A 13,766-nucleotide genomic window follows, 5' to 3' on the forward strand; every position below is an offset into this window, starting at 1 on the left:
AGATCGATAACTGTGGCAAATGGTAAAGCAGCAGAACATTTGCTTCCCTCCAAGGAAGGAGAAAAAGGCAATCCTTCAGTCTGCTATCATTCATGTCCTGGCTTAACCTTTCAAGCTGTCATTATCTGCAAACTGAAATTTCTATGTCAAAGTTTCAACTGCAGAAAATGGGGAGGAAAATGAAAACAATGGTTTCAACAACAGTAAACAAATATGAAGGTAATAATTTGAGACAAAATACGAGCTTTGGAATTTGGTAAGTGAGGTAATTTGGTGATATGAGAGAGGAGCTGTTGTTCTGAATTTTTATAAGAAAAGTAGTGATCCAAGAGAGGGAGACAAAGACCAGCAATGGGATACAAGAGCTGAAGCCAGAAGTGTTAATCAGATGAACAGTAGATTAGTGATTAATGAAGTTTAACTTTTTTTCAATCTCTATAATTGGAAACATTAGTTTAAATTGGTACAGGGGAGATACGAGTATTATATTAAACTTATTGCTTAATTAGTTAAACGTCTTGATGGAACTCCAGATAGTTTGCAAAATAATACAGTCAGAAAAGTTGTAGAGCTGTGATGCAAATTAACAGTAATATATTAGAGTTGGTGGACATCTATGTGATGCACAGCAACTACATCTGCAATCACTACATCTGCAAGAAATGTTAGCATCATAAGGAATTTCAGCTCTGAATTGATGAGTTGGGGTTTGAGCTTCAGATAGGGATGCTTCAGGGATGGTAAAAATTATATAAATGATGTGGATGTGAACATAGGAGGTACAATTAGTAAGTTTGCAGATAAAACCAAAATTGGTGGTCTAGTGGACAGCAAAAAAGATTACGTCAGAGTGCAATGGGATCCTTGATCAGATGGGCCAATGGGCTGACAAGTGGCAGATGGAGTTTAATTTAGGTAAATGTCAGGTGCTGACTTTAGAAAGACAAATCAGAGAAGGACATATGTACTTTGTGGTAAGGTTCAGCTGAGTGTTGCTAAACAAAGGGACCTTGGAGTACAGGTTCATAGTTCCTTCAAAGTGCAGTCTCAGGTAGATAGATAGTGAAGAAGCTGTTTGGTATGCTTTCCTTTAATGGTCAGAGTATAGAGTACAGGAGTTGGGAGGTCAAGTTGCAGCTGTACAGATCATTGGTTATGCCACTATTGGAATACTGTGTGCAACTCTAGTCTCCCTGCTGTAGGAAGGATGCTGTGAAACTTGAAAGCGTTCAAAAATGATTTACAAGGATGGTGCCAGAATTGGAGAATTTCAGCTATTGTGAGAGACTTAATAGGCTGGGGCTGATTTCCCTTGAGCATTGGAGGCTGAGGGGTGACCTTATAGAGGTTTATAAAATCATGAGGGGCATGGATAGGGTAAATAAACAAGGTCTTTTCCCAGGAGTCCAGAATTAGAGGGCATAGGTTTAGGGTGAGAGGGGAAAGATTTAAAAGGGACCTAAGGGGCAACGTTTTCACACACAAGGTGGTGTGTATATGGAATAAGCTGCCAGAGGAAGTGGTGGAGGCTGGTACAATTACAACATTTAAAAGGCATTTGGATGGGTATGAACAGGAAGGGTTTAGAGGGATATGAGCCAAGTGCTGGCAAATGGGACTACATTAACTTAGGATATCTGGTCGGCATCGACGAGTTGGACCAAGGGTCTGTTTCTGTGCTGGATATCCCCATGATTCTATAATTCTATCTGGTAAAAAGTTATTCCAGGAGGCATCACACTTAATTAGATACTTCAGTCAGAAGCAGGGGAATGTGACTGTGAGTGAGGCTCGTATGGGGACCAGAAGTTTGCAATGGAGGAATCTTAGTCTTTGCAATTGTTCAATAGGTTTGAAATTCTTGTAGCTCTTGCGGTTGAAAGCAGGAACTACAGAGAGGATAAGCAAACTAACCAGCCCACGTGGTTTGGAGGCATTCAGGTGGTGGAGCTAAAGGAAATGTAGTTCTAATAGGGGACATTATAGCTACAGGAATAAATACTGTTTCTACAGCCAAGAGTATGAGTATTGAGATTGCCCAGTGCCAAAGCTAGAGGTTTCCTTTGGGGTTTAGAGCAACTTGGAGGGGAAGGATCCAGCTGTCATTGTCCACATGGGTAACAATGACATAAGTAGAAAGAGATTCTACTGGGGAATAACAAAACGATGAATTGAAACTGAAATGGAAACAATTAAGTTTAATTTAATGGCCATTACAGAGACTTTGGTTGCAAACTGAATAAAGGCTGGAAACTAAACAGTCAAAGGCATTTGACATTTCAGAAGGATAGGAGGAAAGGAACAAGATGAGTTGACCTGTTTTGATAAAGGATGAAATCAGTACAGTAGTGAGAAATTATGTTGGATCAGAAGATCAAGATGTAGAATCATTCTAAATGGAGATAAGAAATAGCAAAGGAAGTGTGTAACTGGTGAGAGTAGTTTATAGGTCCTATAATGATAGCTGTGCAGTAGTTAATAAATGAAAAAGTAAGATGTGAGAGTAACAATAAGAAAACTTTCGAAAAAGATATGGTCCATTACACGAAAATGACTTTACCAGATAGATAGGTTAACAGAAGGAGAAAGTGAGAACTGCAGATGGTGGAGATCAGAGTCAAAAAATGCCACATTTTTTGACTCTGGTGGTTAACAGAAGCTAAGGAAAGTATCACTTTGCAAGAAAAGGCATACAGATGATTTGGGAACATTCATAAACTAGCAAAGAATGATTTTAAAAAAGGTGAGAAATTGGAGCATGAAGGAAGAATTAACAAAAAGTGTAAAGTAGCCAGTAAAAGGATCGATAAGTATATGGAAAGGAAATGAATAGCTCCACTAAGCAATGGTCCTTTAGAGAATGGGACTGGCAAATTAATAAAAGGAGGAGATGGCAGAGATTTTTAGCAGGTATTTTGCATTTATCTTTGCATGGATAATAAAAAATAAAGTGGCAAAAGGAAGGATGAACTTAAAACAATCACAAACACTCGAAAAAGTGTAGATTGTAATTGTCCAGAATTGTCCTGAAGAAGGGCTTATCCCCGAAACGTCAATTCTCCTGTTCCTTGGATGCTGCCTGACTTGCTGTACTTTTCCAGCAACACATTTTCAGCAATTGTCCAGAATTCTCCAGATTCTGAGCATGAACTGGGGATTTACTTGTGTTGTTGTTGGTATAGAATGGCATAAAATTGGTTGTTGAATTTGAAGGTGCATTCTTGTTCTGTATATATCTGTAAATAATAGTTTATGTAAAGTCCGTAAAGATTAGAAACCCATTCTATCCTTCACCACATAGCTTTCTGAAATGGAACATTATCTTTGTTATTATTTTGACAGCACATTCTGTCCCAATGTCATTGTAAATTCCCAAACATGCAACCTCCATATCTCAGACTGAAACTGCATGCATTAACTTACAATTTTCACTCTTCATTTTAACAACTGGTCATTTATGTTTTGACTTATTTTAACTGAATTATAAACTTTAATTCCTAACCATTTAATTTACATATAAAAATCACAAATTAACATGTTTGGTTTTTTTCTGCATGCAGCAAAGGTGTCATTCTAAAATGTACCAAATCTTTGTACATTTTATTAGAAATTGTAAGTACTCGGGATGGAAGGATATAGGGAAGGGCACATTGAAATTTGCTGGAATTATAGTATCAGCAACTACTCAATTACATGCCAAAAACAAATCCTGTTTAATGTACTTTTTTGAAGCTATCCATGGATAATTACTTGGCAGTAACCTAGTTAATGACTTAAATATTCATAGTAAACGCAGGTGATTTATAACTATTATCTAAATCTCATAACCAAATAACTGATCTCTCACTGCTTTGAAACTACTATGTAATTTTAATCATGACCCATATTTAATTTATTGTTTGCAATAGCAGTTGTCAATGAGAACATATTGACGTGTTGGGATATTCAGTTTGAAAGATTAACAACAGTGAAATTGTTAGTGCATGTACATTAAGAAATAAATTGCAATAAAGTGATTTCTACATGGCTCAGTTGTTAACACAGTGATGAACTGAGCGATGTGAACTAGGGAGGCCAGAGATTCAAACTGGAGTCTGTAGTAAGTTAGCCAACCTGTGCCAACATGGCCACTATGATTAGTTTGAGTTCTTCAGGACTATCAAGGCAGCATTAGTCTGGAATTTCTGCACCTGTTTGCTGTCCTGGGACGCTTGCTAGGAATTGAATTGTGGAAGAAGACAGTGTTTGTCTTGGTCATGATGCACCTTATGTTGTATGCCAGCATTCAATACCTTCATTTGTAAAGAAGGATCATTGCCTTACAATACTGAAGGATGGCCAATCATGATCCTTGAAACTGGAACCGAGAATGGATTACTGGAAGGAAGTTCATTTTGACCTTACCCACCTGGTGGAAACTGATAGGATCAGGTGAAGTGCCCATCTTATACTCTGCTTGATTTTTGTTTCACTTAATGGCATAATGTAAACCAGAGAACCAATCCTGTCAGTCTCCTGTCAGATGGATTGGGTTAAAAATATGAAGATGTCTTGTTGAGAAGAAGGGAGAAAGAAATATTGAAACATAAAAATAATTTACTGTTGATTAAGAAGCTCAGTATTTATTATGCCTGGATTTTTTTTCTACAGTGCCACTTTTCTTTCTTGATACGTATATTTCTTACTACTTCTTTTTAAATTTGCAGTCCTAATATAGCTCTCCAGGAAGAGCACTCACATTCCAGATCAAAATGTGTTCCTCTCAGATGTCTTTCTAAGCCTCCTCCCCATTCCTAGTCATGCCACAGGATGTCACCCACTGGAGAATGAATCAGGATACCTCTGGTACTAATGCACAACTGGGAACGCCCTGAGTTTTTGACTCTGTTGCTTCATTGCTGAGCCCGATTCCTCTGGATGGTGGGAGCAAAGGAGATAATGTTGAGAAACAGGACACATGAAGCACAGAGAATTACCTGTTTGGAAGACTTTTGCTGTTTATTTTCCCCTTTCACTGTCTATTTTCCCCTTTCACTGTCTACTGCTTTGGAGTATGAAAACTAACCAACTTCTGTGAAGCAGGATAGCTTACAGTTGCTTCGTTTTGCCCCTGAAACATAAGTGGGAGTGTGAGAAAAGGCGACAGAAAAGTGGACTAATGGAATTAATCTACATCTGATCAACATCAGTCATTTAGCATCCGTGATCAGTCACAGCAATTGATTTTTGATGTGTGTTTCAGCAATTTTGGTAGCATGAGGTGATGTGTTTATTTTTAAAGACCAAACCAATGTTTCAATATATGGTGCACTTATATGTTTGATTTTTATTTAATTTATTGGATGATCTTTCTTAGGACAATAATTTATTATTTGAAGATGTTATGATTGTTTAAAAAGAAAAAAAATGGATTTTGGCGTAATTAGCATTCTTAGGCTACAGTCTTACTATGGCCAGAATGTGCCACTGTAATCGTACAGTGGTGATGCTGACAATTGTGAACTGACTGTCAATCACTCTTAACTGTTTGCAGTCCTGCTAGAGGTGTGTGTTTGCATTTTTATTTGTTAATGTGTTCCTGCATTTAACTTGTTAATGGATGCCATTTTGATTTGTACCTTTTTCATAAAATAGAGTAATAGAGTATTTAATGTTGGGGGCCGGTGCTAAATGGAACTGAAAATTGCTTGATATGCCACATTTTTTAAGACCATTACTATTATTGTTAATATTGTAAGACCTTTTAGCTTCTGGGTCACAGTATCATTAAATTGGTGCTTCTGTTGTGCAAAAATCAAGACAGTATAATTTCCATAATATTTACAGAATACTGATCTGCAAGGATGACAATGATTAAATAGGCTACAAGCAGTTTTCTAAATCAAATGCAAGGGCTTGGAACATCTACCTTTGAGTATGGAGTCTTGATTGTGATGATACATTTTACACCTTGGTGAACCTATCCAAGGGTCCCTATGATATATCAGTCTTAATTTTCTGAGTAGTTTACTAAATCATTTGGTATATGAAGTCAATGCTTCAGAAAAATTAAAGCCAATCCTTGAACTGAATGGAAACTAGCCATGGAACGAAAGTGTGGTGGGTCTCTTCCCATGCTACACAGGCAGAGTAGACTGGAACAGCATTAATAAGATACTGTAGGGATGTCAATATGAATCAGAGAACAAATGTTAGGGGCATTTATGGTAAGGTATATACAGAAAAATAATGACGGGAACACATGGATTTATGTTCACTTTATCTGCAATTCTCGTCATATCAATTTTCTTCAGTTTAGTGGAAGAAACCAAATGTTTCCATTGTCAGAGGTTTTGACTTTCTTGTTATTGCAAAGATGATAACAAAATCTGTCGACTACTTTGCTGCCAGTCTTGTGTCTGATAGTGTTCATTATTTGCATGCTTCATGCCCAGTTGCACTGCAGTATTTTAATTAATTGATATTTTATGTCTCTATTAATTGGCACAATTTTGTTCTTCCCTAATTCTATCAACAAAATTCTGAGAACATAATGTGTCCAATTAGAGAAGTCACTGTGTATAGCACATACACTATACAAAAGATCCTATGTGCTGCGTAACCTTATGTTTGACATGAAAGAGACTTCATTCCATCAGTTTGTTTTGATGAAAGACTGTTCTGAGCTCAGCCATCATAAGGCAATGGAATACATATTACCCAACTGTTTGAAGAATAACAGTAAAACAGAGGGTTATGTACTGTATCAAAGTGCTTATATTATTCAGTATTAACTTACTGCGCTGACAATTTAACATGAGTTTTCTGGTAATACTTTTTCGAGAAAGTATTGATAGCTTTTTATAACATAAACTGTAACATATTGCTTTCTGTGACTAAAGCAACAAGCAGCAAACCTGTGAAGAAAATAATGTTTTTTAACTATATCAAAGCTGTCAAGAACTAAGGTAAGAAAACTGCTTTGATCGTTTGTGGTGTCCAGTTGGAATGTTGGTTTCCATCAGCTCTCCACTTTTGGGTCAAAATCCTGGAAATGCTTCCCCATCAGCACTGTGGGTGTACCTACACCACGTGAAAGCAACCTTCTTGAGGGTATTTGGGCTGGGCACAGCTATTAGCCTTGCCAGTGACACTCACAAAAAAAAAACCTACTATTCATTGTCCTTAGGCACAAAGATAAAGTGTCGTCATTCTGTCATGGCCATGTTTTTAAACAAGTTTTGACTGAAATGGTTATGTAGTTAAAGTAAGATCAATTTAGAATTGCTTGAGTTGAACAGAGTTGGGAATAAATTGCTGACTGTTTTATTGGTCTGAGAATAGAAAATGTCTATTCTCTTCAGAGTCATAATTTTAACAAGAACACAAACTCTGTTACCTTCAGTTTTTCAAGTTTTGCCTTTTTTAAAAAAATAGTAATTTCTGCTGACAGAGTGCAGCTACTTGTATCATACAGTAAAATACAATGCAAAATTGATATGAAGATTGTCATTTCAGTTCTGCTTTCTTTGCCCCCAAACTGTAGTATGTTACTATTATACTTGATAACAATTTTAAGTACCATTGGGGATATGTTGCAGTTTCTTTCCTAGTTAGTGGATGAAAGAAAATATGAAAATATCTCTATTGTCAATGTCTTTCAGTCAAAGTTAAAACATTGTGGTAAGGATGTCCTCAATTGGACTGGGCAACCATTGATTGAATTTGACCAAAATTCAAAATCTAAACACAGTAAGTCACATTACTGTTATGTGTAAAGAGCAAACTGTTGTAACTGAAGTTAAAACTGTTTGCAATGTCTATTTTTATATTTAAGTTTCATTAAAATATATATTTTCAATGATGTCCAGCCAGAATGTTAAATATGTATTATATTGGCTTAGAAACTGGACACCACAAAGTATCAAATAGGTTTAAAGAGTCAATCTGGCAATGTTAAAAATAATTCGTGCAATATTAATGTTCTGTCACTTGATGTCACCAGCACGTTAGAGAAAACTTTAAGGTACATATTCCTGTCTGGTAACATTAGTCACAGAGGAAAATGTATTTTCTTTGTCGTACATAAAAAGCACATGAAAAGGCATTAAAGGCAAAACATCATTACTGCACCAGTTTCTTTTCACTTTGACTGAATCCAACATATATTTGAAACACTCAGTCTGAAATCTGAGGAATGAATAGCTTCAAAATCTTAGAGATAACAATGGACATTCAAATATTCTTCCTAAATGTTCATGGTGCAATTAAATTTTAGGAATTATTGGGATCTTCAAATTAAATAAATGTGAGTTTTAATTATATTCTGATGCAAAACTAATTTGGAATCTATATTTTGTTATTCATCCGCATCATTTTATATCCCATTCTGATTTGAGCAGTGAGCTCAAGAGCTCTTATTGCAAGTGGATACTTAGTGAGAGTGGATTAAAAACACTATACACATTTAGCTTCTTTATTCCCCTCCCCACCCATTTCTTATCTCGCAGAACAGCTTGAGTTTAAAATATCAATGCTGTTGACATTATAACCTTTATAATACCAGTTCTCAGGGTTGGCAAGGTCATACACACAAAGCACATATATTTATTCTTTTTCCACTGGACAAAGTGATCATGTTCTGGAACAAAGAAAATCAACTACTCGAGAACTATTATCTCAGCATTCTTACTACATTTTAAATGTGTTCTTTAATGGGAACTCTCATCTAGTCCTGATTTAGAACATTATGCTGTTTGGGCTATTTTAGTTTGTTTACCTTGAAACTTTATGCTCTTGTCTCAACAAGTACACACAATGTTCTTCCGAATCCCAAGACTAAAACTAAGCCTTGTCTAACTCTTTCTCATGTGGTTATTTAGAAACAAACTCTCTGTTCTCTTTCAGTAGGAAGTTTGTGTAGACAAGCCGCCTTTCTCCTACATAAAGACATGATATTAATACTATGGTTTTCTGGATAGTTGTGCCCTTATTTACTGTTGCTTTAGGAATATCTGTCAAGTCCCAGTGTATAAAACACAGCCAGTAGATTATATAATGTATACATTGCAGCCTTATGAAAATAACAATGTCACACATCAAAACTGGTGGTTTAAAATAATTTCATCCTAAATTTAGGTTTGTTGACAATTTATTGACTATGGAGTATACAACCATGTTTGAATTTGTACAATTTTGCATTTCTAAAGTTTTATTTACTTCTGAGCATTGTTTAAATATACATAAGCTTTCAATTTGAGTGTTTTTATTGCACTACCAAATATTTTAAAATTTTTATTTAAGGTGTGAGAAGTTCTATAAATATCAAAATCTTGCCACCTCATTCAAGATGACTTGAACTTTATATTTAGTTCATAAGAATGTGACTTTGTTTTGTAACAAGAAATGGCAATTCTACCAAAATATGTTTTTTGTTGTAGATCAATGTGACATAGCTTTTACACATTATAATCTCTTCTCTCTGGAACCATAACTCCAGTAAAATTGTATAGCTTTACTTTACAAAGTAAAGATTGTAGTTGTTTCTTGGCCTTAGAATCCCTGTGGTTTTAATTTTTCGTAAGATCAAGTGAAGCCAATTACTTTTAAAATGTTTCTTTTGCTGTAAGTATGAAGACATCTGGGTATTCACAGTGGCCATCACTGACCTATGCCTTTTTCATTCTCTGACCTATGTCTTTTTGCCCTAACTCACAGTCCACTGGGTAAAACTCATAAGCCAACTACATAAGCAAATCAACTGTATGTTCTCTATTTTGACTTTTGGTATACAAAATGAGTATCTTCTATGAGTCCAAATCAGTGATTTTAAAACTTTCCCCTGTCTGAACACGTTTATATTCTGTTGGGCAGAAACAGGAAATTTATTACCCTAAGGGTGACTTTATAAATGTGTTGCAGTGTACAATGTTAGAGATAAGTTGTGAATAAAGACAAATGTTCACAGATAAGTAAACTGTGAAAGCAATACATTCACAGCAGTGCAGAATGGTTAGAAGTAAAGGGGCCTGCACTCATCAACAACATCCATCTGTCCCTTTTGGGTACAGAGATTTGGTTTCACCCAAGAGGGAAAACAGCCATCACTACTAGAGTCTCCTAACTCTCAGGTGTTAAAGCTAACTCCCAACATCCGGCTCTGACAACATTTCAGAAAAGGATACCGCTGAATACCTTCAACAAGAAGTAGCGGTTTTAGAATTGTTGTTTAGGGTTTGGAGACTTTTCTTGTGTTTTTTTGTGGGGCATTGTTATATAACAATATTAACTAACAATCTGCAGTAAAATGTTGCAGTTCTTGGATGTAAAATCAAGCTGTGATGTATACTTTAATGCAAAGTTAGAGATCAGTTGGTAAATGGATTACAACTTATTATGTGTTGTGAATCTCAGGGCAGTGGGAATTATTCCCTAATGCGTCTTCATATGCTAAAAGTATTGTTGGCATTTGAAAGTCAAAACTATAAGCAATCAGTTTTCTGATGGCTACTACGCAGTCTTTAGTGATTTCTGTATGGGACTGTAACTTTAGCTGATTGAAGTCATTTAGGTGACATAGCTATCCCTTAAATTTCAATCCTACTTTAATCTACATTCTGTCCCGAATTATAGAATTTAAAAAAAACTGCTTTTCTACATTTTCATTGCTAGATTTCACCTCATGTATGACTTGAATCTATTCCCAATTCCATTACAGAATTCAATTGCCCATTTATTTTCTATTCCGGCAGAGAAGTTCCTGCTGACAGAAATATAATTAGGACAATGGATTTTTTTAAATTAAGTAATTGTTCAAAGCCTATTTTGTGCCTTTTTTTTGCATTGCCAGGAAAGTCATATCAATTCACTGGTTTAAATTTGCATGTGCTTGATACTTGAAAAGTAGTTATTTGTGTAACCATCCAAAGAAGTTTTCTTTTCCCCATTGGTAAGATTGTATCACGCACTTGGCTGAGAAGTGCTGATTGGTTGAATGGGCTGATTTGTAAGGGATTCTTATACTTCCACAGCCTTCATTTTCAACTTCATAAAGTATTCCTCTCCAATGCTGAATTTGTAATTTGAAAAGTATATTTGTTTGGTTGGCAAGTAGATTTTAGGAATAGTATTAAATGGTATACATTGTTCTTTTGAACTTACTGTTTTAATTCTGATCTGTACAGTACTGATGGATTTTTCCCCCTGAATTTGACTTGTATTTAAAAAGTTGTAACTGAATTATTCATTTGTAATAAGAAAAAACAAATCCCTGTATTTCTGTGCATTTATATTGTAAATCAGACAATCTGAAGTTCCCATCTTTCAAATCGGCTTTTTCTGTGTGTGACCTAGTTTGAAAATAGTCCTACCAAAGGTTGAAAAGGGAAACCAGCGATGAGGCCTTGGATTGGTTTGAATCTATGAATCTGGAACAAAAGCTGTCTCCTTTATGTGAGTGAATGTGGACTGACAACAAACAGCATCTTGGTGTGTTTCAATGTCCAGGCTGTCCAATCCTGCCCATGGGATGGCGAAAAGGCTCATGAAAAGCTTCAGAGATGAAAGAAGGCAATATATCTTTTTAAATTATTTCTTAAAGAGCAACATGCAGCAGTGTAATGTGTAATTGTTTCCAATAAATATAGTGGAGACAGAAACCTTGTTTCTTTTTGTGCATCCTTGTTACATTTTTAATGAGGTGTTGTGTGTGTTATGCATTTTAAGTTTCAATCATATTAATTAAGGATTTAATCAAAGAATAGAGACTATATAATGCAAATCAGACTGAGTGAATGCCATCTAGGCACAAGAAATCTCAGAACTGTATGTAGAAGAAAACATTACATAATAATGTTGGTTACATTGGAATTCTTGAAATAATAAGTACCTGGGATGTCTACCTAAGCTCATAGACTTTAATTTAATATGGCTGACAGTTATATTTTCTTCAACACAAAATTAAGATTTAAAAAAATAACAGATGGAATGTGCTATCAAAGGAAGACTTCCATTTATGTACCATCTTTTAAAATCTCTAAGAACTTGCAAAGAATAATTTTGAGATCCAGTGATGTACAGCATTTTATACATCAAGGTTTCACAATTAACAGTGATAATGGGCAGTTAATTCTATTTTTACTTGAAGAAAATGTCTTAGTCAAAGAATTGGAAATTCTATTCAATTTCAATTCATTGCCATTCATATGGGCGGCACAGTGGCTCAGTGGTTAGCACTGCTACCTCACAGCACCAGGAATCCAGGTTCAATTTCCACCTCAGGTGACTGTCTGTGTGGAGTTTGTACATTCTCCATGTGTCTGTGTGGGTTTCCTCCGGGTGCTCCGGTTTCTTCTCACAATCCAAAGATGTGCAGTTCAGGTGAATTGGCCATGGTAAATTGCCCATAGTGTTAGGTGCATTAGTCAGGTATAAATATGGGGAAGGGGTCTGGGTGGGTTACTCTTCGGAGGATCAGTGTGGACTTGTTGGGCGGAAGGGCCTGTTTCCATACTGTAGGGAATCTAAACTAATCTAATATGAAATAAACAAATGGGACATGAGTTTAGCATCTTAAGTAAAGAGGTGACATTTCAAATTTTCAATAGTCCCGCAATAGAATACCATCTTAATTTATGAACTCAGGTATACCCTTGGTCCTAAAGATGAGATTCTGCCCTGAGGCCAAGCTGTGGCATAACATGCTAGTCATTTTGTGTATGCTGCCTAAATACTGAACTGATTCAATGTCACCCAAGTATATTACGCATCAGTACACATCGATCTTTAAGTCCGTTGGCAGACTTCAAACCTGTGACATGGAGAGAAAACCAATTCACTTGTGGAGTCAGGTTGATTTTATAGACTGTAGCTCCTACTATGGGGGCATTATGATGAAAGGAGATCCACCTGACTAACTGTCCTTAAAGTGTCATGGGGAAGCACAGATAGATTGGCAGATGGGTTGGTGAAGTTTAAAGTTATATACACTGTGCAATTTTTTAAAAAAAAGTTTATTAACCATAACATAGGAACAAGAGTAGGCCATTCTGACCATCAAGCCTGCCCTGTCATTTGTGGCCAATCATCTCCTGAAAATAACTTCAGTGCACCATCTCCATGTGCCTTAATGTCATTAGTCTCCAAAAACCTATTGGTTTGTCTTGAACATGCTCAGTGATTGAATTCTCACCAGAGATTCACTACCCTCTGAGTGAAGAAATTCTTCCTCATCTCAATCTTAAGTGGCATGCCCCTTATCCTGAGATTATGTCCCCGGGTTCTAGAGTCACCAGGCAGGGGAAACATCCTATTTATATCACCTTGTCGTGCTCTGTTAAGAATTTTATAAGTTTCAATGAGTTCAGAACTCATATTTTGAAACCCTAGAGAATATAGACCTGGTTTACTTAGTCTCTTCTCATAAGGCAACCTGCCATCCCACAGATTCATCTGGTCTACCTTCATTGAACTCCCTCTGTAGCAAATATATCCTTCCTTAGATAAGGAAATAAAAACTGAACTAATATATTGTATGGGAGAGTACTTCTGTACTCAAAACCCCCTTTTAATGAAGGCCAACATATCATTTTCTTTCATTATTGCATTCTGCATATGCAGGATTAAGTTTAGTGCCTCATGAACAAGGGCATCCTGCTCCCTCACCATTTAATAATTATGCTACCTTGCTGCTTTTTTCTAGCAGCTCAATAATGTCACATTTATTCACATTATATTCTATCTGCAATTTTCTCGTCTATTCACTTAGCCTGTCCAAGTCCTCATGAAAC

The 13,766-nt window shown here is 36.1% G+C and overlaps 1 protein-coding gene across 4 annotated transcripts in view; it reads left to right on the forward strand.

Moving 5' to 3' along the window:
• Window positions 1–11,636, forward strand: part of bicd1a (bicaudal D homolog 1a) — a 277,734-nt gene extending 266,098 nt beyond the window's left edge. The window contains exon 9 of one of the 4 annotated variants that reach the window (XM_043709237.1): window positions 3,561–4,799. In XM_043709237.1, coding sequence (XP_043565172.1) covers window positions 3,561–3,639 — 79 coding nt within the window. In that variant the 3' untranslated portion in view covers window positions 3,640–4,799. Of the gene's footprint in view, window positions 1–3,560 lie in introns of all 4 variants that reach the window. The other 3 variants (XM_043709235.1, XM_043709238.1, XM_043709239.1) reach the window with 3 other exon arrangements.
• Window positions 11,637–13,766: the final 2,130 nt, after the last annotated feature.

Source organism: Chiloscyllium plagiosum, chromosome 19 (genome assembly GCF_004010195.1).
Source record: "Chiloscyllium plagiosum isolate BGI_BamShark_2017 chromosome 19, ASM401019v2, whole genome shotgun sequence".
NCBI classification, from domain to species: domain Eukaryota; kingdom Metazoa; phylum Chordata; class Chondrichthyes; order Orectolobiformes; family Hemiscylliidae; genus Chiloscyllium; species Chiloscyllium plagiosum.